The 27,294-nt window shown below is 41.7% G+C and overlaps 1 protein-coding gene across 1 annotated transcript; it reads right to left on the minus strand.

The window, feature by feature from the left end:
- Nucleotides 1-1,605: 1,605 nt before the first annotated feature.
- Nucleotides 1,606-20,296, minus strand: LRRC55 (leucine rich repeat containing 55). Its single transcript, XM_070736225.1, has 2 exons — nucleotides 19,627-20,296; nucleotides 1,606-1,845 (listed from the first exon to the last, which is right to left on the minus strand). The coding sequence occupies exons 1-2, from the start codon at nucleotides 20,294-20,296 to the stop codon at nucleotides 1,610-1,612; spliced, it is 906 nt and encodes a 301-aa protein (XP_070592326.1). The 3' UTR covers nucleotides 1,606-1,609.
- Between the last annotated feature and the right edge of the window lie 6,998 nt (nucleotides 20,297-27,294).

A 27,294-nucleotide genomic window follows, 5' to 3' on the forward strand; every position in this document is an offset into this window, starting at 1 on the left:
ACAATACATGTTTTTATGAAAGATGGTGAATAGGAATGTAGCAATGGGGCAGAGTTGTCAACATCACCCCATATCTTAAATGCACATTATTTTTCAGTTCAGTTCAATCTGGAGAAATAATCTTTGTAACACTAAATGTGGCTTCCTTCAAACTTCCCATATGTCCCTTGAAATTCTGACTTTTAGCACCATCTAGTGCTAGTGATCCCTTGGCACCATGTCACTATGCATAAATTTGCTACACTAGGCATTCAAATTTGATACAATTCTTCATTACTCAGATTCTCTAAAGGAGAACATTTAGCATCCTTGTTCTTTAGAAAAAAAAACAGTTAAGTGGATATAAAAACTGACTTTGTGGTGTAGATCTAGTTTGAAAAATATTGAAAGAATAAACAAACCAGCCAATATGTTGAAAAAATGGCTAGATTAGAGTGATTCTCTAAAATGTCTACGGAAGAAACATCTTATACTTTTTAATCCTCCATAAATATTATTTCCAACAAGTACCCAACATCCTTTCCCTCTCTTCTCAGGCTAGTCCAATTCCACCCAACCCAACGTAATCATCCTCCAATGTTCACCTCAATGTTTACACCTATCAAAACACTATAATACTTTTAGGACCAACTTGGCTGTCTTACACTATTTCTATCTATTTTTTTTATGAGCGAAACATTAAAGCCTTATTCTATAATGGTAAGTATTTGAATTGTTTAACATTTTACACTCCTGTAATGCAGTATATAGTAATTCTCTGCATATCTGCCATATTTGAAGTTCAGGCCAGGAACTCTCTTGGCAGGCCAGTCTAGCCAAAATGTGGTTAGCATGAGGCTGGGCACAAAACCAACAGACATTTGTGTAAATTGTAGCACCATCTATACTAAAATAATTAGCAACTGGGATGAAAAATAGTCCGTCTGCCCTTTTTTTTTTGTCTGCCAAAAAATTTTTTTTGAGGGGGGAGTGAGTGATAAAACTGCAAGTTCTGAATGTATAAATATGTCCAAAGGATGACCACTGCAACTTGTGGAAAAGGAATAATATGTTCATGCTTGAGAATGGACCTTCTTCAAACAACCTTCCTTGGTGTAGTTATGGGATGGAATGATCTGGAGGGCAGAATTCTTCAGGCTTCCCAAAAGGAAAGTCTTGGATTCCCCCCCCCCCCTCATCGGTTAGTAGTCATATGGATATGCATTGCAAGTGGATCTTTGAGTGATTATATGCTCCACTTATGAATTTGGAGAATATGCATCAAGCACGTAGTGGGGGGTGGGAGGGAAAGGATGTTAAGTATGTATTAAGCAGAAGCAAAGGAGAGAAAGCAAAGGATGAAGGGTGGTCTGAGCATGTGTTTTTGTCATTTTCCAGCACAAACAGGATTGTACAAGGCACACTTCAGTCTTCCTATCCCTACAGGCCCTGTCTCCAAACAAGCAGATAGATGGATGGATGGCAGTCTGATGCTGCCTGCAGGTGAGGAGGAAGGCTCATAGTGGGGAAAAGACAGGATTCCTCCTTTTCCCTGAGCACGACAGTCCTTGCCCCCTCTTCCTTCCTTGGCTGTGAGCGATGCAGGAGCAGGAAGGATCAGGCCAGCTGACTACATCTCCTCATCTTCACTTGCCTTGCTCCAACGGTGGCAGCAGTTGGCAGTGATGCCCAGCAGGAAGTTGGTAGCAACAGAAGCAATGGAAACCACAAAGCCCACAAAGGCAATGAAGAGATAATCATCCAGGCTCAAGGTCAAGTGGCAAGCCTTGAAGCTCTCCTCGGTCAGGGAAAACAAAGAAGCACCCTCCATTTCAGGTGGCTCTCGGCACTCTGCCAGTTGGGTATCTGAAACAAGAATAATTTGGTAAGTCAAGCACGCACGCCTACGTCTGTAGCAAGAGTTGGTACAATGAGTGATTTCCCCATCCCACCCACATTCTTAAGTAGAAAAGTTTGTAAGAAGAAACATTTTTTCCCATAGGAATCAATGTAAAAGCAAATAATGCGTGTGATTGGGGAAACCACAGGGAGGGTGGAGGCCCTGTTTCCTCCCAGGAGATCCCTAGAGAGGCCCCATGGAGGCTTCTCCCCACCTTTTCCAGCCCTGTTTCCTCCCAGGAGATTCCTAGACAGGCCCCACGGAGACTTCTCCCCAACTTTTCCAGCCCTCTTTCATCCCAGGAGATTCCTACAGAGGCCCCATGGAGGCTTCTCCCTGCCTTTTCCGGTTACAGTTTTGGAGGCTCGGGTTTGTAAGTGGAAAATGGTTCTTGAGAAGAGGCAAAAAAATCTTGAACACCTGGTTCTTATCTAGAAAAGTTCATAAGTAGAGGTGTTCTTAGGTAGAGATACCACTGTACTTCTATTAGGATATCCTTAACTCTGATTTGATTTTAAATAAAAGCCAACAATGCATTTTGGAGGACGGAAGAACATTCCCCAGACCCAAGACACTGAGACCTTCATTCTCCAGAGCAGATTTTGAAAGCAGCTGGGCGTTGCAGAGGAAGGGGCACCAGAGAAAAATCTTGCCTCATGAATGAGTATCTACTCACATGTTGGATAATATCCCATGCATAGAAGCTTATATACTCTCCTATATCACTGAGTGCTAGCCCATCACAGGTCATGCTGGGATATCAGTTAACGAACTGCATTTTTATACTTGCTCCTCTAAAAGCTGAATCTCTGAATAATTCCCCAAACAGAACAGGAAAATACAAAGCATAATATATATTTTTTTTTAAAAAAAACCCATTACTTTCCACAATATATTCTATTTTTTTCCTTTAGAAAAACCCAAAACAGCCCTTTCGGAACTATTCCCAGCCGAGCGTCACCATTCTTCTATTATTGCTCATAATTATTTTTCAATCACTGGCTTCACTTCTCCACTTATTCTTTTTTTGTGAAGCTAATGGCAAGAACTACTTTACACATGCAGTGGAATCACACTCTGCAGCTGTTTTTGGACTAAACACTTCAGAGTGCAGAGTCCATGTGATTTCTGGATGCCTCCTCATGACCAATTTCTTTGTTTATTAAAATAAAAGTTAGTTTATTAAAAAAAACAGTGTGACAAGTAGAAACATTCAAAATTAGCAATTTTTGCTAAGTTTAAAGCTGCTCTGAATGGATGGGTGGAGACTGGTTGTTATGAAACACTCATATCTATTTTCTATTTCTATTTCTATTTCTATTTAGTAGATTTGTATGCCGCCCCTCTCCGTAGACTCGGGGCAGCTCACAACAGTAATAAGAACAATGTAAGAACAAATCTAATCATTTAAAAAACACTAAAAACCCCATTATTAAAAGCAAACATACACACAAACATACCATGTATAAACTGTATAGGCCTGGGGGAGATGTGTCAGTTCCCCCATGCCTGATGGCAAAGATGGGTCTTAAGAACTTTACGAAAGGCAAGGAGGGTGGGGGCAGTTCTAATCTCCGGGGGGAGCTGGTTCCAGAGGGTCGGGGCCACCACAGAGAAGGCTCTTCTCCTGGGTCCCACCAAACGACATTGTTTAGTCCAGTGTTTCCCAACCTTTTTTGAGCCACGGCACATTATGCATATTTTCAAAATCCTGGGGAACACTGAACGGGGGGGGGGGGCGGGGGGGCCGCGTGGGGGGGGGGGGCTAAAGAAAAGTTTGGACAAAAAAAAATCTCTTCCTCCATTTCACTCTATTTCTCCCTCCCTCTTTCTCTCTTCCTTCCTTCCTTTCTTTCTCTCTCTCCATCCCTCTTTCTTTCTTTCTCTCTTTTTTGCTCTTTCTCTCTCCCTCCTTCCCTCCCTCTATGTCTTTCTCTCTCCCTTACTCTCTCTGCCTCTCTTGCTATCTCTTTCATTCTCTCTCTTTCTATCTCTCTTGCTATGTCTTTCTTTCTCTCTCTCTCTCTCTCTCTTTCTCTCTCTCTCTGTCTCTCTTTCTATCTCTTTCTCTCTCTCTCTTTCTCTCTCTCTCTTGCTATCTCTTTCTTTCTCTCTCTCTGTCTCTTTCTCTCTCTTTCTCTATCCCTTTCTCTCTCTTTCTCTGTCTCTCTGTCTCTCTTGCTATCACTTTCTCTCTCTCTTGCTATCTCTTTCTTTTTCTCTCTCTTTCTTGCTATGTCTCTCTTTCTCTCTCTCTCTGTCTGCCTCCCTCTTTCCTTTCTATCTCTCCCTCCCTCTTTCCTTTCTATCCCTCCCTCTTTCCTCCCTCCCTCTTTCCTTTCTATCTCTTTTCTTTCTATCTCTCCCTCCCTCTTTCCTTTTTATCTTTCTCTCCGTCCCTCAGCGGCGGCAAAGAAGGAAGGCACGCTGCAGAGGGCACCGAGGACAAGAGCGCTCGCTCGCTCCCTCGCCCTCTGACTTTCCTCCCTCACTGCTGAAGGGACGAGCGTGAGGGTTTTTTTGCTTTTTTTTTCTTCCCCCCACCTCACGGGAAAGAGAGAGAGAGAAAGAGCAGCGAACTGCGGGATGCGGCAAAGGACTCCTTGCCAACCCAAAAAGGGGTGGGGGTGGCAAAGGCAAAGTCTGGGAGGCGGGGAAGGGAAGAGCGGGAGACCCCCAGACAGAACGGCTGAGGGGAAGGAAAGACAGAAGGAGGGAGGGATTGAGAAGCGAAGCCAGGGAGGGCTGAGAGAAAAGGGGAGCGGCGCGCGCGAGAGAGGGGGGGCGGGCATTACTGAAACGAACGGAGAAAGCCCTCTCTCGCAGCGAAAGCGCTCCCAGCCAGGGGGCTGCGAGAGAGGGCTTTCTCCGTTCGTTTCAGTAATGCCCGCCCCCCCTCTCGCGCGCGCGCCGCTCCCCTTTTCTCTCAGCCCTCCCTGGCTTCGCTTCTCAATCCCTCCCTCCTTCTGTCTTTCCTTCCCCTCAGCCGTTCTGTCTGGGGGTCTCCCGCTCTTCCCTTCCCCGCCCCGTCCCTCTCGCAGCCCCCTGGCTGGGAGCGCTTTTGTCCCGAGGAGCTGAAGCCGCAGCCGCCGCGAGAGAAGTCGCGCCCCAAGGCAGGGGGCGGCAGAGGAGAGGGGGCAGATCGGGCGGGGAGCGTCACGGCACACCTGACCATGTCTCGCGGCACACCAGTGTGCCGCGGCACACCGGTTGGGAAACGCTGGTTTAGTCGACGGGACCTGGAGAAGGCCAACTCTGTGGGACCTAACTTTAATCTCTCTCTGCATTCTTAATTAAAACGAAATGCTATTCGAATTGGGTCTAATTCCATACAGATGAAAGTCACCATGGGGTCTTTTTTCTTATTATGACTGACAGATATGCATGATTTCATTGCGGTCTTCTTTAGACTGGGTTCCGTACAAGTCTTGGACAATACGATAAAGAGCGACTGGGTAATAAATAGCAAATGTACTAAGGGAAATCCCTGAGAAAGCCCACCCTTTCTGCTTGGAGACATTTCCATTAAAAAAAAGAGAAAGATCTAGCCTTGCTGACTCCTTCATTATCTGGTCGACTAACATTTAGTGGTAGATGCAATTTTAAAACAAAAATACACGTAGACTCAGTTGCATAAGGACACTTAAGGAGATGAAGGTGCCACAGGGCTGCCTTCTGCCAAACCTTCGCCTGAGCAGGATTTCCTGTCCCCAGGCCCTCAAGTTTGCAGCTTGAGAGATAAGAAGGTCAGAAAAAGACTATGGTCAGGAAAAAAAGAAACCGTGAAGACTGGGAGAGGATGCTGATTTATGATTATGCAAGGGGGAGGGCAGGGCATCTTCCACTACAAGGGCACAAAAACGGCAGAGAGGTAAGGTGGTATAGCCCAGAGCCCTTTCTCGTGCATCCTACTTCTTCTCATACAATTCTGACAACGTTTTACTTTGGAAGGACATCACATCTCTGAGTGCTTCCGAGAAAGAGTTTTTGATTTATAGTTGCAATAGTATTTGAAACACTCCTGAATTAGTACAGTGGTACCTCTATCTAAGAATGCCTCTACTTATGAACGTTTCTAGATAAGAACCGGGTGTTCAAGATTTTTTTGCCTCTTCTCAAGAACCATTTTCCATTTACAAACCCAGGCCTCCGAAACTGTAACCGGAAAAGGCAGGGAGAAGCCTCTGTGGGGCCTCTCTAGGAATCTCCTGGGAGGAAACAGGGCCAGAAAAGGCAGGGAGAAGCCTCTGTGGGGCCTCTCTAGGAATCTCCCTGGAGGAAACAGGGCCAGAAAAGGCAGGGAGAAGCCTCCGTGGGACCTCTGTAGGAATCTCCCTGGAGGAAACAGGGCCTGCACCCTCCCTGTGGTTTCCCCAATCGCATGTATTATTTGCTTTTACACTGATTCCTATGGGAAAAATTGCTTCTTCCTACAAATTTTTCTACTTAATTGCTTCTTCTTACAAACTTTTCTACTTAAGAACCTGGTCACGGAACGAATTAAGTTCATAAGTAGAGGTACCCGATATACTCTTCACCTAGTGACTGCAATGAGCTCCTGCAATGTCACAATAAATATGACCACTGTTTAGACTCAGGCAACAAAAATAGGAGATAAGGAGGCAGCATTATACAATAGTCCTAGAAGATATTATATATTTAAAACTGGATGAATGGAAGCTGAATGTCGTCTGGTGGGCCCCAAGGGAAAAGCCTTCTCTGTGGCGTCCCCGGCCCTCTGGAATCAACTCCCCCCAGAGATTAGAACTGCCCCCACCCTCCTTGCCTTTCATAAGTTGCTAAAGACCCATCTATGTCCCCAGGCATGGGGGAACTGAGATCCCCGAGGCTTATATAGTTTACGCATGGTATGATTGTGTTGTATGGTTTAAATGTTGGGTTTTAGATGTTTTTAATATTAGATTTGTTACACTGTTATTATTTTGTTGTGAGCTGCTCTGAGTCTATGGAGAGGGGCGGCATACAAATCTAATAAATTATTATTATTATTATTATTATTATTATTATTATTATTATTATTATTATTAGCGGTAAGTTTAAGAATAGCACCGATGTTGGAATAAAGTCAGGCTTTTGGATTGCTTGTCTGTTAACCATATAATGGATTAGGATGAAAAGTACTCAGGGAAGGACGAGAGGGAGGAAGAGGAAGTAGAAAGGAAAGAGAGAGATGCAGGAGAGAAGTAGGTAAGAGAGAGAGAGAGGGAGAAAGAAGGTAGAAGGAATTTAATTTAATTAACTTATATGCCCCCCAATCCCAAAGGAACTCAGGGCGGCTTACAACAATAGAATAAAACAATAATACATTAGAAGTCAAATAAGAACTATAAAAACAGTAGAAACCCCATTAAATTAAAATCTCCAAAACTACACTCGTACACACATACATGTCAAACAAATCATAATTTGACCATGAATTGATGTTACTCTCACAGCCCCTAGGCCTGCTGGCAAAACCAGGTCTTCAAGGTCTTTCGGAAAGCTAGTAGGGTGGGAGTAGTCTATATATCGTGGGGTAGTTGGTTCCAAAGAGCCGGGGTATGCAGCAGGAGACCAAGGGAACAGGGGGAAATAGAGGGAGGGGAGTGATATGAAATATAGAAGAGAAACAGGCAAGAGATAAAAGTACAAAAGGTACAGATTTAGGATATTTGTTTATGACATTTTGAAGTATGTAATGTTTTGCTACTATGGATATAAAGTTTGTGAAAAAATGATTTTTCTTAAAAAAATCACTGACCACTGTTGTCCATGTTTTCAGTTTTATTTATTTATTTTTTTTAAAAAATGCCTTTCTCTGTTTCTCCCTTCTTCTCTTTCCCTCTTTTGAAGCTTCCCCCCAGGGGCTCTGTTGCACAGGGATGGAGGAGGACAGTCATCTGCAGCCTCCAGTTAAAGTGTGATGTGGCCATTTAGTGCTTGGTAACTGACATAAATGAAGAACTCGTGGGTAGTAAATCTCCATTCACAATGTCCTGGAGGGTAAGGATGGATAACTCATGTGCCTGGGTTATGCTTCCTCGATAGAAAAAAAATTGTGTCCCTGCCATAGCTGGAAGATTAAGGATAGCAATGGTGAATTGCAGAAGGTACTTACTGACATTCCTACCCACCCTGTCCTTTGGAAGTGACCTCTGTGCTGTCTACTTGCCCTGCTGCTTTGTTCTGGCCCCAGTACAAATCATCAAGGTGTATGGACCTTTTGGAAAGTCATACATGGGATCTGTTCGCCCTGGTGCTTTAGTCTAAGAAACAGGCTGAACTTTCATTTTTTTGTAATTTTTTTTTAAAAAATCCACAATTTTCATATGCATATCTCTTGTGGTTGGCTCTGGCCCAGCTCCTCCCCAAGGAATGTGGAGGTGGATGTGGGGGAAACATCCACATGCCACAGGCCTGTTTTGCTTCCGATAGAATCTCCCGACAAAGGCTCCTCTGACGAGGGAAGCATGAGTAGCAGGGAAGGGGGGAGTTTGGCAGACAGCCCAGGAGGAGATCAATCATCCTTAGCATCCCTGGATTCTGAACAAGAACTTATGACAGACCCACGCATGCATAGAGTGATGCATAGGAGAGAACAACTGAAGGATTATTACAGGAGATAAGTGAGGCCAGCTGTGGTTGGGTGGGGCTGCTGTAATTAGTGCTACAGATAAAAACAGCGTGCTGGTTTAGCCTTGTGGAAGTTTATCTGATTCATAGTTTGTCAAGATCGTGGTTTTGCTGTTTCCCTATTCAAGACTGTGTGTGGACTTTCTGGACTTTGGAATTTGGACTCAATTTCCCAGTTATTGGGTGAGAAATTGGATTGCATTTAACCTGTGCCTTGTGTGTACCAGAAAATCCCTTCTGCTTTTCTGTTGATAAAGACTTTTGGTTTTCCTTCTATTGTGTGGTGTGTGTCTTTCTGGACTAATTACCCTGTAATTACAGGCGGTTGGGACACGCCGGCAGAACACATATCAATGCATATACCTTAAAATATACCGATAACATATACAGTTATATATTTTTATGCAATCAGCCATACGTCTATATCCTAGTTTGCACCAGGGGTGGGCTACTGCCCGGACCGGGGGGGGGGCGCGTATTAGTGCATTGGGGTAGCAAAAGCTCCATCCCAGAACACCCAATTTGCACTGAAAGATTTTGAAAGAAAATGCATAAGTCACGCCCACAGTGTGGTAGTAAAACTTTTGGTAGCCTTTCACGGGTTTGCACCTATTTTATACTGCTGTTCATCAGCCTTTTTTTCTTCTTTTCTTTACATTCCCCTCCTTCTGTCTCCATCTCCTCCTTCTACCTTCTTACTCCTTCTCTCACCCTTCCTACCTCCTTCAACTCCTCCTCTTCTCCCTTCACCTTTCTACTTCCTCTTTCTCCCTCTTAACCATTGCCCGAGTGATTCTTATCCTATTTCATCTCATATATAACAAACGGATAACATATTCCCATATCTTTTTGAGCTGTCAGTGTCTCTTCTAAAATCATTACTTTTATATAATTTCTATATATATAAAACTCATTGTTCTAAGTGTATGATATTAATCTAATGCTGCCTCCTCAAAATCTAATTTTGTCACCTGGGTCTACCACCATTTATTCTCCATTTTCTTTTTCTATAATCATTCTGGTTTGATTTCTATATATATATATTCATTTGCTATCCAACCATAAAATTTCACTCATATATTCTGTATCTTCCTTATCTTTAATTTTCATTGTCAGTCTATTTATCTCTGCACACTCCAAGATTTTCTTAATTACAGTACTTCTCCTTCAGGAGGAATTCTTGTTGTTTCCCATTTCTGTGCAAATGCAATTCTAGCTGCTGTAATCACACGAACAATTAGATACGCATCTTCCATGTTAATTTTTTTCTGGTAAAATACTCAACAGGAATATCCCTGAACCAGGCTGAACTGATGGATTCCCTGCATGTAAGCTGACCACCTGAGTGGACTTCCTTCACAGTCAGGCATTTGGGTGAGACGATGTGTGCAGAGACTCTCTGTGCTTCATTCTGCAATGTAATCAATATTACATCAATAGCCAGCATTAGAACAATGCTTTGCTTTGAGGAAGGGTCACAGAGAGGTGACAGAAGAGCAATAGGAACTACTACACTGGTTTTAAGCATAATACTCTTTGATTCTTTTTCAAAGCACCTCTTGAGCCTTTGTATCCACATCTGGCCTATTAACAAAACATAAATACAGTGGTGACTCTATTTACAAACTTAATTCATTTTGTGACCAGGTTCTTAAGTAGAAAAGTTTGTAAAAAGAAGCAATTTTCCCCATATGAATTAATGTAAAAGCAAATAATGTATGTGATTGGGGAAACCACAGGGAGGTTTCCTGTTTCCTCCCAGGAGATTGCTAGAGAGGTCCCATGGAGGCTTCTCCCAACCTTTTCTGGCTCTGTTTCCTCCCAGGAGATTCCTAGAGAGGCCCCACGGAGGCTTCTCCATGCCTTTTCTGGCCCTGTTTCCTCCCAGGAGATTCCTAGAGAGGCCCCACAGAGGCTTCTCCCTGCCTTTTCCAATTACATTTTCAGAGGCTCCGGTTTGTAAGTGGAAAATGGTTCTTGGGAAGGGGTAAAAAAAATCTTGAACACCCAGTTCTTATCTAGAAAAGTTCTTAAGTAGAGGCGTTTGTAGGTATAGGTACTACTGTATGTGGATAAATTGCCTGTTCCCCCTTCCCAATCTTAGTAGCATTCACAAAAAGCAATGTGTAAATTGGTCCGTGACTAATAAGGCAGCTCACTAAAACAGGAATCATCTTGCTAATATGACCCAAACTCAAGGACATGCTGTATGTTGCCTGCTTTGTTCCACCCAGTCTCACTCCAATATTGAGGTTTTGAAAACAGCCTCCCTCAAACATTACCCACTCCAGGAATCTAGGCATGCAATCCAAGCAAGGATAAGGGGTTCGTCTGCATGCCCCCCCCCCCCAAGATTCCAAAACACTCAGGGAAATCCCTCTCATCCTTATTATGCTCGAGTGAGTCGCTTATAGAAACATAGAAGATTGACAGCCGAAAAAGACTGCATGGTCCATCTAGCTTGTACTATTTCCTCTATTTTATCTTAGGATGGATATATGTTTATGCCAGGCATGTTTAAATTCAGTTACTGTGGATTTACCAACCATATCTGCTGGAGGTTTGTTCCAAGCATCTACTACTCTCTCAGTAGAATAATATTTTCTCATGTTGCTTATGATCTTTCTCTCAAGTATCCTCAGATTGTGCCCCCTTGTTCTTGTGTTCACTTTCTTATTAAAAACACTTCCCTCCTGAGCCTTATTTAACCTTTTAACATATTTAAAAGTTTCGATCACGTGCCCCCTTTCCCTTCTGTCCTCCGGATTATACAGATTGAGTTCATGGCTTGCATTGGCTGCTGATCAGTTTCCAGTCACAATTCAAAACGTTGGTAATGACCTATAAAGCCCTACATGGCATCGGACCAGAATACCTCCGGGACTGTCTTCTGCCGCATGAATCCCGGCAGCCAATAAGGTCCCACAAAGTTGACCTTCTCCGGGTCCCGTCAACTAAACAATGTCATCTGGTGGGCCCCAGGGGAAGAGCCTTCTCTGTGGCGGCCCCGGCCCTCTGGAATAAACTCCTCCCAGAGATCAGAACTGCCCCCACCCTCCTTGTCTTTCATAAATTGCTTAAGACCCATCTATATCACCAGGCATGGGGGAATTGAGACATCTCCCCCAGACTTATATAGTTTTATGTATGGTATGCTTGTGTTGCATGGTTTTTAAATGATGGGGTTTTTTAGATGCTTTCTTTTAAATATTAGATTTGTTACATTGCACATTGTTTTTATTATTGTTGTGAGCCGCCCCAAGTCTGTGGAGACGGGTGGCATAAAAATCTAATAAATTGTTGTTGTTGTTGTTGTTGTTGTTGTTGTTGTTATTATTATTATTATTATTATTATTATTATTATTATTATTATGTCAGTACAACACAGCAAACGAGATCACTAAGCTGGATTTCGTATTTCATCCCCAGTCGGGCGCTTCCCAAGCACCTAGGACTGCGTGATGTAGCGGCGAATTATGTTTGCCGATCCCAATAAAGCGTCCTTTTGCAATTGACAGATGGAGATTTTGTCAATTCCAATGGTTTTCAAATGTCCGCTGAGATCCTTTGGCACTGTGCCCAGTTATTATTATTACGCTTTATGCTTAAGATTTTTGTACAAAATTTTTGTGGCCCGTCTTTGGACCCATTCAATTTTATCAATATCCTTTTGTAGGTGAGGTTTATACTTGCCTTGCCGAGGTGATTAGCCAGGACCACTCCTTAGCCCTTTCCCACAGAAAGTGTCAAAGCACAACTGAATAAATTCACCTTGCTCAGCCAGTTTGACCCTCCAGTAAAGCATTCCTGTTTAGTTTCATAACAGTTGATGCATTTCAATTGATTCTCATTTGGATGGGGCACACTGGATGTTAAGGCAAGCAAGGAAAAGTAAGGAATGCCTTAGCTCTTTCTGGACTGTCTCCCGATCCCAATGCAACTTTCACCTGTATGCACATGCACATATGCATACGGAGATAAACTCTTTTTCATCCTGCATCTTATCCAAGTGGTAATTCTTTGCACAGTATATCTCACCAACACTCTGGGGAGAGACCCCACTTTCCATTCTGTCATTTTCTGACTATGTTCTCTGATGTGCTCTTCCCTCATGTGCTCTCTTCTCCATCCTGTTATTTTACTCCCACGTGGGACTCCTGCATAACGCTGTAATAATTTATCCAGAAGACCTTTTCTGCCTTTTGCTCCATTTCCAGAGCAGCAATTACTTCTGTCAATTTAAGCAAGCCATTTTAAAAGGGAGAAATTCACCATTAACTGAGCATAATCTATATTTAATCTGGTCTTAAATATCTCTGTAGGAGAGCTACAGACATAGAGAAATAGATAGACAGACAGACATATACATGCATAAACACATGCATATATACACACATAGAACTGAGAGTGCCAGTGTGTGTAATGATTGAGATGCTGTGATAGAAGTGGGCAACCCAATTGTAACCCTCTAATCTTAATTGAAGTTGACCAACTACTTTGAAAAACTAACTACTCTGAAAAATATCTGGCAACCCAATTGTACCAGCATGGTAGATTACATTCTATAATCATTCTGATGGACCTGGTTGGGTTTCAATGGAAACTTGGGTTTTTTGGACACGTGGTGAGACTGAATCCTTGGTTGCCACTTGGAATAAAAGGCTGGCTGAGCTTTTGTAGATTTGCACCTGTGCAGCCTTTCTTCCTTTTTTTAAAATGGTAATTTTAGTAAGAATTATAATTACAATAAAATTAAGACAAAAGAAAAAGAAATATAAAAGGAAGTGATTTCCATCTTTATTTTCTCTTAAAATACCACAAATGATCTTTTCTTTCCATATCTCATTTCTTATCTATAAACAAATCTGTAGAACCTTATCATTTCAATCCTGATGTTGGCAAAAGTCTAATAAAAGTTAGCAAACAATACATCTATTTTAACCTTGATTAAATAAACTGACTTTATATTCCTTCCATTTACTTCTTTAGTCCCTTCAAACAATGTCCTAGAACCTGATTCCTTTTCATGGTTTCTTTGGTCCCAAGTACTTCAAACTTTAACTAAACTCTTTTGTAGACCCAATTTGGGAAAACCATCTGATTCACCCTGTTAGTCTGTTGTTTGTGAATCCTATTTAATTATTAAGAGATTAATGGGTTTCTTTTATATCATAGTTGTCAAACTCCTGGCTTGTGGGCTGGAAGCATCACATGCCGGCCCTGCCCATGCTCAGTTTAGTGAAGGGGGAAAACGTCCCAATATATCACGTGATGATGCCATGAGGCTGTGAATTTGTTCCCCCTGTTTTGTACATTCAGTGTAGCATCTTTTTTCCAATTTCTGGAAGAAGTATAGTCAGCCATTTTTAAATTCACTTTCAACTCAGATCTCAATCTTTTGAAATATATTCCATAGCATATTTTATACCCAATCTATTTATTGAGGCAGACACTATTGAAATTAACTTCTGAGGCCATTGTTCAAAATATCCTTCAAAGTATCCAATGTTAAACTGTTTTGTAACATTGTACAAATGTGTACAAAATGTGAGTATTCTTCTCCTTAAAATATAATCTTCAGTTCCTTCTAGTTCTTTCCAATGACCAGTTTTTAAAGTCTTATCTTACTAGTTATTTATTTTTAAAATAAAAACAAAAACATTTTCCCATTGAAAGGATTTTTAAAAATTCCAAAATTTTTAAATTTAGCCAGACCTGCTGAAAATCAGTTAACAAGCAATTTCTGAAAGATCTGGAAGTTCTGCCTGAAAGAACACAACGTTTGCTTACTTTTCTAATTAGAAAATTAATTTTCTAATTGTAATTAGAAAAGAAGGGTAAGCAAAGGTTGTGTCCTTTCAAGCAGCAACAACAGTTTGACAAAGATAGCTGTTCCTTTGTTTCCCAGAGTACTAAGTACTTGTGGTCTGCAGGTTTTGCAGTTTCCTGATGAAGAGCAACTGTCTGGATCACTTACTATTGGTGATTTCAATATCTGTCCTTGTCTGGAGAGAAATTATTGAAGAGCCAGTCTACTTGTCAACTTTTCATTTCATCAAACCCCAAGATAACCTTTTGAGGAGCTGTCTTCAATTCTGTGAAGTTCTGTCTTCGGTTCTGCCACCTTTACTAAGACAGGGTAGACCCTATTTGCAGATCTAATTTATGGTTCAGTTGGGTTCATTCTTCATTGATCTCCAGCAGATCTCCAGATATGTCATAGCTCATTTCAGCTCCCTCTGTTCTAAGGCTCCAGGGAAAGCCTTGGGACCCACAAAGGAAGAGTGACTACATGATAGGAACCTCCAGGTAAGGAATGCCTTCTTAAAAGTGCATGTACTTTTCTGCCCACATCTACAAAGGGTGGTCTGACAGCCCTGTTTCAAGAGATTCAAGTTATGGTGAATGCATCTTTGACAGAAAAAATGGGACCACTAAAGATCTATTCCAGTGATGGGTTGCTACCAGTAGCAGCAGTGGTGGGAGGCTCCATCCACCTGCCTGGACATCTTTGCACATGCGCAGGTGGTGAGTTCCTATCAATGAGATCCAGAGTGCCACACTGATAGGAACCCATTGATGATGCAATTTTGGGCGATTCCCCCCCCCCCAGTCTCCATGTTTGGGAGAATCCCTCCAGCCCATCATCGTCTTAATGCTGACCTTTATTCTTCCTCTGAAACACAGCTGAGAAGCTCCTGCTCAGGAAACGCCGCGGGAAAAAATTCACCGAAAATTGCATCATCAGTGGGTTCCTAGTAGTGCAGTGCTCTGGCCCGCATTGGTAGGAACCCACCACTGGAGTAGATGTGTGCGTGCCCAAGAGTGAACAGAATTTGAAACCCACTACAGATCTGCTCCATAAGACACCAGTGCTAGATGTCCAACTGGGGACAATTTTTAGTAGAGTAGAGGAGGAGGTCATGTTGCAGTTTTACAGAACCCTGGAGGAAGCGAATTATCTGGACTTGTTTTAGTTACATTTCACATCTAGGCATGGAACCAAAACAGTATTGCTCATGCTTGTGGATGATCTCTGGTTGGAGTGGGATGGGAGCTGTGTATATATCCTGGGTCTTCAGCAGCTTTCTGTACCGTCCATCATGCTATCCTTTCTGGACTGACTTTAGAATTAGGAAACTGAGGCACAGACTTATGCTGGTTTTCCTCCTTCCTCTGGGGGTCAGTTCCAGTCAGCACTGACAGTGGGAAACATAGAAACATAGAAGCATAGAAGACTGACGGCAGAAAAAGACCTCATGGTCCATCTAGTCTGCCCTTATACTATTTCCTATATTTTATCTTAGGATGGATATATGTTTATCCCAGGCATGTTTAAATTCAGTTACTGTGGATTTACCAACCACGTCTGCTGGAAGTTTGTTCCAAGCATCTACTACTCTTTCAGTAAAATAATATTTTCTCATGTTGCCTTTGATCTTTCCCCCAACTAACTTCAGATTGTGTCCCCTTGTTCTTGTGTTCACTTTCCTATTAAAAACACTTCCCTCCTGGACCTTATTTAACCCTTTAACATATTTAAATGTTTCGATCATGTCCCCCCTTTTCCTTCTGTCCTCCAGACTATACAGATTGAGTTCATTAAGTCTTTCCTGATACGTTTTATGCTTAAGACCTTCCACCATTCTTGTAGCCCGTCTTTGGACCCGTTCAATTTTGTCAATATCTTTTTGTAGGTGAGGTCTCCACAACTGAACACAGTATTCCAAATGTGGTCTCACCAGCACTCTATATAGCGGGATCATAATCTCCCTCTTCCTGCTTGTTATACCTCTAGCTATGCAGCCAAGCATCCTACTTGCTTTCTCTACCGCCTGACTGCACTGTTCACCCATTTTGAGACTGTCAGAAATTACTACCCCTAAATCCTTCTCTTCTGAAGTTTTTGTTAACACAGAACTGCCAATACAATACTCAGATTGAGGATTCCTTTTCCCCAAGTGCATTATTTTACATTTGGAAACATTAAACTGCAGTTTCCATTGCTTTGACCATTTATCTAGTAAAGCTAAACCATTTACCATATTACAGATGAAGAAAGATTAAGTTCATATCACCAGTTCTGTAGGGTTCCTCAAATCCTGAGGCTCATCCCTCTGCTATTTAACATCTATAAGAACTGTTGGATAAAGTTAATAAACATCACAGAGGGTCACCACTGTGCTGGATTGGATGTGTGGGCATGTGTGTTTTGATGAGTGAGTTATTGCTTATTCTTAGGCGCAGTCACCTGTGTAAGGTGGGCAGCAATATAAATCATATAAGTAAATTAATAAATGACACCCAGTTGTATATTTCTGCTACAGGGCAGCCAGATGACACAATAAGCATGACCTGTGTGTCTGAAGGCTGTGTCTGTGGGGCTTTGCATGATGAAGTACAGGCTTTGGTTTAACCCAAACATGATTGATGGTGTCAGGATTCATCGGCTCAATGATTTTTCCTCCCTAGTTCTGGATGCTATAGCTGCAGAAAGAAACTGGTAAACACTTTTTTGGTATGTGTGTGTGTCCTCCTGGATTCATGGCCCCTATTCAAAGAGCCAGTGACAATCATGGGCAGCAGGGCTGTTGTTCAACTTGGTTTGGTGTATTCAGGAGTGGGTTCCTCCTGGCTTGGACTGGATCACCCAAATGGGTAGCAACCCACTGGTGACATCACAATGGTGTTCCGGATTCGGTTCAGTAGGTGCCAGTCTGTAGGCACCACCACCATTTAAAAAAAAAAAATCTGAATTTTTTACTGTTTGGAAATTTTTTCCTCTGCTGCTGCTTGAAAAAAGGCCCTCCTGTCCATCCCTGGATTTATACTTACCTTTATTCCTTCACCTGAAACCCAGCTGATCAGCTCCTCATCTGTGTTTTGGGTTGATAGAAACATAGAAACATAGAAACATAGAAGACTGACGGCAGAAAAAGACCCCAAGGTCCATCTAGTCTGCCCTTTTACTATTTCCTGTATTTTATCTTACAATGGATATATGTTTATCCCAGGCATGTTTAAATTCGGTTACTGTGGATTTACCAACCACGTCTGCTGGAAGTTTGTTCCAAGGATCTACTACTCTTTCAGTAAAATAATACTTTCTCATGTTGCCTTTGATCTTTCCCCCAACTAACTTCAGATTGTGTCCCCTTGTTCTTGTGTTCACTTTCCTGTTAAAAACACTTCCCTCCTGAAGTACAGGCTTTGGTTTAACCCAAACATGATTGATGGTGTCAGGATTCAGCTACTGAACGTGCACGGAAGCAGAATTGCACGAGGAGATGCACACATGCGCATGAGCAGAGCAATCACACTTGTGCAAAATGTCACAATGTGAACTGCTGTTGAAGGTAAGTGGAATCCACCCCTGGGTGTATTCTTTCCTCAATCAGATGGTAACACATTTTGTGTCTCATGCTTTGATTAACTCCCAAAGGGATTACTGCAATGTGCTATTGAAGGCTATCTAGAACAGTGGTTCTCAACCCGGGGGTCGGGACCCCTTTGGGGGTTGAATGACCTTTTCACAGGGGTCACCTAAGACCATGGGAAAAGACAAATTTCCCATGGTGTTAGGAATTAAAGCTTCTATTTTGGCACCTTCTATTTTTACAATCCGACCAATCAGGCGTTTACAGTGGGGGCATCCCTCTGAACTTCCTGCCATTCAGCTTAAAGCTCTGTTGGGACAATTAGTGCTAGACTTATGGTTGGGGGTCACCACAACATGAGGAGCTGTATTAAGGGGTCGTGGCATTAGAAAGGTTGAGAAACAGTGATCTAGAAGCTACAAATGGTCCAGAATGTGGCATTATGAACAATTAAGGATCTGGCTTGGTACACCCATGTCCCTAATAAGATTTTGAGTCTTGTCTAAGAGGCTGGTTGTCACTTTTATGCACTTATATAGTGTAGAATATTTGCAGTCTCTCTCTCTCTCTCATTACCTGCACCATCAGATCTGGCAGCAGGTTCATGTGCCAGGTCCTGTCAATTAAAGCATGTCAGTTGGCAGACTCAGGAAATATAGCGTTCCTGTATCAGAAAAACCATGTCTTTTGAGATTAGATTACTCCCATACTATTTGGCCTTTTATAAAGCTTCTAAGTACTTGACTTTTTCTCCTTGGAGGTGATTGAATGTGAAAAATGAATGAATTTGTTACCAACAAATTAACTGACAAACTTAGTTTATCCTTCTTTTGTTTTCCGATGCAATTTTTCTACTGCAATTTTTATTTCATTGATGTTTTAATTGTGTTAAAGACCCAAGATGCTTTATGTGAGAGGGCCAGTTATATAAATTTAATAAATGTTAATATCCTTATAACGTGTGTGTATCATTTGATATTTATTTTTATTATTAGACTGAGTTGTTTCATTCAAGACATATTATGATAACTATTTTATAATATAACATATACATTAAATGTATACCTGAAATACTTACGTTTTTCGGTATAGACATATATTCACATGTAATGTTCATTACTTAGAGAACGTTTGAAGCTCCAAAAATCTACACACACGTTTACACATTTCTGAAACTCTTGGCATTTCACCTGAATTAAAATCCCATTACCTGTTTAATAATCTTTATCATATTATCTTTGAGACAAGAAGATATTTCTCTTATACTTCAGATGAAAGTTTAATACTCTGCCCTGAAAGATCTTTCAGAAAGGAATGAGAGATCTTTTCAGCTAGGATCTACATTTGATGGGTCCCAGGAGACAAATCCTCTCTACCATGACATTTGCTTTATGGAACATTCCCTATCGTCCTTCCCTCCTCCCAAATTAGATTAGCTCTATCTCTAAGACATGCTTAGATGGCTCCATTGCTGAGCTGGCTATTTTTATTCCCTAGGGTTTTTATGTCTGTATTTAGTAATATTTACTGTTTAGGTGATCTTTTATTTATTTATATCTATGGGGTTCTTTTTAATGTGGTTGTATTTGTGGTTTGTGGCATATTGCCCAGACTTGCCTTCAATGAGATGGGTGACTATCTAAACTTGATCAACAAATGAATAAAGACTTCGCAACAAGATAAGTGACGCAATTAGCAATAAATCCAAGAATTGGATAATCATTTAATGTCACCTACCTGACATACATCTTTGGATCCTAGTTCTCAACCACTTCAGCAGTGGCTCCATGGTACAACTGCATATCCAGGGATTGCCTCCAATGTGAAGAGTCACCAGGCCAGTGAGACCTTCTAAGGCTTCAAGGCTAAGGAAAGACAGAGCCCCATAGCTGAGGTCAAGCGCACGTAGTTGGACCAAGCCTTGGAAAGCTTGGGGGTCTATCTTCTTCAGCCAAGGGTTGTGGCTTAAGTCAACATGTACCAGGCTGTAGGCTTCCTGGAACATATCAGCCACCACCTGAGTCAAGTTATTGTAGCTCAAGTCCAAGTGGGAAAGGTGCTTAGATGTCGAAAAGAGTCCAACTGGTAGATCAACAAGGGAGTTGTTCCGCAAATCCAATACTCTCAACTCCAGGTAGCAGGTAAGGTATCCAGGAGGGATGCTTGTGAGGTGGTTGTGAGCCAAGCTTAGGTTTCTGGTGTCCAATGGAAGATCTGGTGGGACTGAAAACAGTCGTAGTCCACTGCAATCCACGGCTTGGTTGCGGCATGTGCACAGAACTGGGCAACCAGTGACAGCACTGGCAAAGACTACTACCACTGCTACAAGGAAAGGGCTTAATATCATGGCAGGAGAGCAATGGGGTACAAACTGCTCTCCTCCCAGCTGGACACAGTCTGCACTCATTTTGGCAGGGTGGAAGCTACATGGCCAAGAGAGGCCAATCAAGAAGGGGCAGCAATGGGTGGAGACACAATCCAACCAATGGGAATTACTGACAAAAAACCTGCTACATTATGGCTGCAGAAACGTGGAGCACTGTACCCACGTTTGTCAGATCTTGAGGCACTTATAGGACCATAAAAGAGTTCTAACTAAGTGAGAAGCTGACAAGTTTTGGTAGCTTCCTGAATAACGTTTTCCTGTAGGAAATTGAGTGTAATCTACCTGCGTACATGCATATGTAATTTCTATCTAGAAGTTAAAAGATTATAATAAAAATGTAAACAAAGCTGATAACTTTTACCTAGGATCTGCTGATCGCTAGATCTCTGGATCTTGAATTAAGATAAAATGTGCTTCCTTTTTAGTGTGTTTTATTTTGTATTGGTGTGCTGGAGAGATAACTTGCTGATTCCTTGCAGACGGTTCCCATTGCACTAGAAAAATATAATCAGGTCACTGCTTTTTGCAGTCTCAGTAATTCTACCTGCAGTTCTACCAGACTGGAAGGAACTTCTCCTGGAACCATTCAGGTATTATTAAAATAAATGAAACAGCTGCCTACGGCTGTTCCTTTTTCTGTTTCCCAAAAAGCTAATGTCTGGAGGAGATCCTCTTGATAAGCTGCTGCTAAACAGGATTAAACTTCCAAGTGAGTCCCCCTTGGAAAGGTCAGGAGAAACTAAGGCTGGAGATGAGGAGCCTCTTAGCAGTCCAAATTTTTACTTGCCTGAGAAGCTGGCTAGCCATTATCTTTCACTTTAGGAGCAGATTCCGCCCTTCAGAATTAGAGCCACTGAAATAGGTACATGAATCCATGTTGTGCCTAACTTGAAAAACTAAGCTGGAAGCTGTATGCCAAGAACAATCATGTTTTCCAAATAATAAGGGTCAGGAGAAGGAGTGTAATGCTGTCCTTGAAGCTTGGTCTTTTCCTAGTTCTTCCAGGAGAACCTGTCAATGAAATATAATGAAGATCAAAGTGGGGATCATATACCCCTTGTGCATTCAACATAACTCTCCCTTTGCCATCTGTTTTTATAGTAATGCACATGCTCCGCTTTCTTCCCAAATCACTGCTGGAGACCCTACTCTTTGTCTTCTATTGTAAACATCATTCTTGGAACCCCACACAATTTTCTCAATGTACAGCTGTTAATGCATTTACTGTAGCACTGGACCAAGATGTGTGGGAAGAAGAAAGAATGCTGAGGCACTGCTTGTTTGGCTGAAGAGTGAATTTATCTTCAAGGAAGTAAATATATTCAGCTTTGGCTGAGAGGGAGGAAAAGCATTGTAGTTCAGTGTGAAGCCAGCTGAGTTAGATTCCACATCCATTACTCCCCCCACATCTGAAAGGCATGAGGTCGATGAAAGCTGCCTTAAACTATTCAGTTATCCACCTCTTTCTTAACTTTACAAGTCCATTATAAATGACCTGAGATGTGGTTTATAACTGTGGGAAGTCAGAAATCAATCATTCCAAAAGGTGAGAAATGGGAAGGAGTCTATATGAGACCGTTCCTGGAAATAACACTAAATTTCACTAGGAAAGGGAGTACCTAGCTCTAAAACAAACTATCTGGTAGCTAATCTTCCTTGAACATGGTGGTTTTACTCAATGGCAAAGTTTATGGAACTTTGCCATCCGGGCCATGATGGAAGATTCTATTCTCATATCTCTTCTTCTATCCCTTCCCTGGTATTTACTACTACATGTTTTTATTCTCCTTAACTTTCAATTTGTATTGGAAAATAAATAAATAAATAAAAATAAAATAAATAAATAAGATGAAAGGAAAATTAAATCACTAGGCTGGCTGGAAGACTTCTAACTTGAGTTGTTCACCTGATGATTTGTTTAGTGCTTTCTTCTCAAACACACCACAAATCAGCATTTGTTCAACCCAATTGAGGGATGGCAGGTAAAAGCAAGTGAATGAGAGAGAGAATGGGAATGAATTATTGAAACTCAATTTAATTTATTCCTTTTCTGCTATTCTACTATTGTACAGGACCCCAGACCTTTTGAACTTGATCCCCAAGTAGGACCACCCCCTACTTTAAAGTAGAAAATAAGGGAGGCTCAGGTTAAACCTCAAACATTTTGTAATGGTGCTGGGATTGCACTCAACCTTGTGTCAAAATAACCTCCAGTTACTTCCTATAGTTCGGGGCCCAGCTGAAGGGCACCGCCCATCCATGAGGTCTTCTGAGGCTTCTCCTTCTGCAGCTATGAAGCAGTTTGGAGAGTTACTCCATACCAAGAGAGAAATCTGGTTTCTATTTTTCCATTAAAGGACCGGTGCTGTGCTTCGGAATCCCTCTATCTCTTTCCATCCTTTGGGCACGCTTGGGGCAGGAGTTCACATGTCACATTTTTCATTCTTCCCTTTTCTTTGCAATGCTCTCTCTTTCCATGGTCATCTTTTCCTTGCAATAGCCCCCGTCCTCCTTCCCCTCCCTTATCTTTTGAAGATCAAGCAAGTCACACAATTTATCCAAAAAAACCCCTTCTCTGCTGAGCTGGCATCCCCACATGCTTTCGTGCAAGCAGCCTTTCTTTTCATCTCCTTGCCCTTCCTCTCCTCCCTGGACCCTTGGGAGGTACACATATCCTCACCTGCTAAGACACGCCCTGCTCACATTTCCGAACCCAGAAATCTTACTTTCCTTAACAAAAATGTTGTAGGGCCTCCTAGCAAGCGGCCCCACTTTCACCCCACCCCCTCTCATCCCTTCAGTTTCATCTCACCAGCAAATATAATTACTTACTCTCAGCCGAAGATGTTTCTTTTTTAAAAATAAAGCGTTGCCTTAATCCATCAGAGAAGCCTCTGCTTCCTGCCAGAATAGCCTTTCCGTTCCATGGAATCTTTCTTGCCTCCTTGGAAATAAGGACACCGAGGAAATTTCAGCCTCTCCTTGAATTGCAGCCTCTGCTTGTGTGTGTGTGTGTGTGTGTGTGTGTGAGAGAGAGAGAGATTCCAACCAGGTCTTTTCCCACCTCCTTCCCCCTTCTTTCTTTCGCTCTCTCTTTCTTCCTTGAGGGCCAGGTACTGACGTTTCTCTGTCTCTTAGCAACTGCCTCCTCATCTCTGAGCAACAGGAGAGCGGAGGGGCTGCAGACCCCACTGAGCTGAGGCAGGGAGGCAGTGGCCAGGGCGGGGTGGAGTGCGAGGGGTGGGTGGGCAGGAGGCAATGGATGCAGTTTTTTTTAAAATGCGCCCACAAGATCCTAGAGACAAGAGAGGGAGGACAGGCATTCTGAAGTGGGGGGAAAGCAGAACCGGGCAGACGAAGGGGGCGGCTGGGAAGCTGGGAGACAGACGTGGGTAGAAAAAGATCAGACAGGGACATGCCAGAGCATACATGCACGCACACAGAAGCAGAGAAACGGGTGGGTGGGGAGGAACCAGGAATAAAGAGGAGATGCCAGGGAAGCAGTTTCTCCCTGTTAGCTCTCAAGAGGCAATTGCTTGTATCTGCTCGCAGCAGATGAGTTTGAGAAGGAATAGTCTTGCCTGGCACACAGCTCTTGCCTTTGCCTGGAGACATTTTTTGCCCTAACAGCTGCATTATCTGCCTTCCTAACCTCCCCATCCTCCTTCCCAACAATGGGGTTAACTGTTAACCACTTGCTCACTCTGGTGCCTTGGATTACTGTAGTTATTTATTTTTTTCCCTCCCCACCACTTCTACCCTCTTACAGGGATCTGTTTCCTTCTTTCTCTGTAGGGGTCTTTGGCACTTCCTAGGGGTGGTTTCATGTATGTTTTATGGTTGCTATCTTTGCAGATCACCTGATGGGTAGACAGCTGACACAAGCCTTCCAAAGAAGAGCTTGGTGTACCTCCCTTGGGTGGCTGTTAATTGGTTTTTCTTTCAAGATCCCTGCTAGGTTGCAAAGGAACTTCCTGTGTGAAAATGGACTTCAGAAGGCAGATAGGATGCCCGCCAGCTGAATCTTAGGGGGGCACAGCAGTCAGCAAACGCCTTCTTTCAGATGCACAATTTTAAGCCTCGCCAGGTGCCACTCCAAGGGAAATTTGCGAAATGTCACGGACAGTGTGTCCTTGCTGGCTCTTTGAAACTTGTGACTTGAAAATTATAGTCAAGGTTTCATCTTATCCTGGCTTTACCTTTACTCTGAAGCTGGGGTTATAATTCTTTCTGACCCATGGACCTTTCTGAGAGTCCAGTGAAATCTGCCTCTCCCCTTGAAATGCAGAAAGTATTGGTCATTTTATGAAGCAATTGTGATCACAGACAGCTATGGAAATATTTAACTGAATCATTTAAATAATTGGACAATTAAACTTAATAACGAAACAAACAAACAAACAAACAAACAAACAAATAAATACAATATATACCACAGTAATATTTGTGCTTCTTTGTTCATCAATAACAAGATCAGGTAAATCTCAGAGGTTAATGAAATTAAGGCTATAATTTTTTTCCCTCATTCAAGGTCAAGGTCTCCCTGACCTCTAGCATTGACCCCCAATTAAAATTTCTTGCCTTTCAGGAAGAATGCAAATACTGGTATATCTCTGAACCCATAGGAAACATGAAAGAGGACAGTTTACAGGGACAAAACTTGTTTTAGACAATTTCCTTTGCTGAAGAAAGATTCAGGTTGCATGAGCAATGTTTGTCATGCCTAGGGCTAGGTGAACTTCTTTTATTATTATTTTTAAACCTTTTAACATAGCCTATGTTCTATGGAGGAAAATAAAAATTCTGAATACGCAGTGTAATGTATTCAGGGGACCAAAGAACATAAAACATAAGAAGAGCCATTCTGAATTGGGCCAAAGCCCATCGAGCCCAGCATTCTGTGTCACAAAGTGGCCCACCAATTGTACATGGGGATCTTGAGCAGAAAGAGAAGGCAAAACCCTCCATTTCAATTGATTCCCAACAAATGGTACCCAAGGGAATTCTGACTACCTCAACCAACATAGAGACGGCACTTGGACATCCGTTTCAATAACACTGATACACTTGGCATCAATGAATCTGTCTAATCCTGCCTTGAAGCTAATCAGGCTGATGGATTATGTTGTGCAGCAAAAGAGCAAAAAATGGAACTAGCAAGAAAAATAATTAGAATATTGTCCACACCTCAGGACTTCCTCAGTTTCAGTTCTTAAGCCCCTTCTTTAGAAGGATCCTGAGGCAGGATCTAAGTATGGGTATTTAGAATATCCTTATTATGGTGTTTGACAGCCAGTTACAAACATATTTACAGCTACAAATTGGGAGTCCATGAGTTCCAATCCTGCCTTGGGCACAAAGCCAGGAGGGTGACCTTGGGCCAGCTACTGTGCTTCAGCTCAGGATGATAGGCAATCCAAAAACCTTATTTAAAGTGCTTAGAGTTGGTTGTGTTAACTTTATCCATTTGCAACTAATGAATAAACTTGGTTTTTGTATTAGTACATGTAATTGCAACCATAAGTTTGATCAGAATTCATACAGAATTGCAACAATCCATATGTTCAATATATCCATTCTGATATTAACAGCACTATCTGTCAACATCTGCTTTCACATCTTCCTTGTGGCCATTGCAAACAATGCAACTGGCTTTGTTACATCTTCCTCTATATTAGTCAGCAAGAAATACGATTTTTCTTATTTTTCTATGCTAGACCGATTCAGTTGGATTAACAAAAGCTTGATGAATGTAGATCTTGGTTTCTGATATAATTCACAGTGTAGTTAGTAATGGATCAAATGTTCCTCGTGTGAATTATTACAAATGCATAAACGCTGTGCAATTATTAACCCTTTATATTTTCTATTCAAACAGGCTGTTGACATTGTCTGAAAGTGAAGTTGTATGAAAGTGTGTATCAGGGAATGGGATCATTGGAAGATCGATACCACTTGGCTAAGATTAAGATTGATCTCCTGGATTTATTTTGGACCACCTCTAATTCTTTTAGTTTAGAAATCTCATATTGGGGCTTGGTATGTCAACTGTGAGATTGTTGTCCAGACTGTACTAGCCAGGTTTCTTTTGAGTAGAAGAAGGAGCAAATGGCTCCGATTAACCTCACAGCCATTGTTCTTGCTGATGTTACATGTGCTTAGTGCTCTCTAAGCTTGGTGGCTTTATTGCAGATGTTTCATTACCAAACTAGGTAACATCATCAGTGCATGATGTTATCTATGTATATTTTTTATTATAAACTGCTAAAATAAATAAATAAAGGGAACACTTAAACAACACAATATAACTCCAAGTAAATCAAACTTCTGTGAAATCAAACTGTCCACTTAGGAAGCAACACTGATTGACAATCAATTTCACATTCAACTTTGTACAGAACAAAGTATTCAATGAGAATATTTCATTCATTCAGATCTAGGATGTGTTATTTGAGTGTTCCCTTTATTTTTTTGAGTGGTATATTATTTCAGTAAAATGGATATCCAAATGCTTGAATGACCTCACTTGTTCTATTTCCTTATCATATAAGGTTCATTGATATCTCTTTGGTCTCTTAGCAAATATTCATTCATTCATCCATCCATTCATTCATTCATTCATTTATTTATAACATGTACAAATAACACATATAAGTATAAACATGGACACGAACACAGGAAATTGATACAAATAAATGGGGACAGTAGGACAGGCATGGTAGGCACATTGGTGCACTTATGCACGTCCCTTACAGACCTCTTAAGTCTATATACTAGTTATTATACTAGTTATATATACTATTTATACTAGTTGGTTTTGGAATAATCTGTGTAAGTATTACAAACGCTGTCGGAATCCTTCTTATTCCAATTATTGTTGCCATCAGTACCATAACATCTCTATGTATTGGGACTTTCAATTTCTAATTGATGGAACATAAAAAGAAGGATTATTAAGCTCTTCTACAGTGTTGTTCATATAAAACTTAAAGAGGAAGAGAGCCAGTGTGAAGCCCTGG

This window comes from Erythrolamprus reginae, chromosome 1, assembly GCF_031021105.1.
Source record: "Erythrolamprus reginae isolate rEryReg1 chromosome 1, rEryReg1.hap1, whole genome shotgun sequence".
NCBI lineage: Eukaryota > Metazoa > Chordata > Lepidosauria > Squamata > Dipsadidae > Erythrolamprus > Erythrolamprus reginae.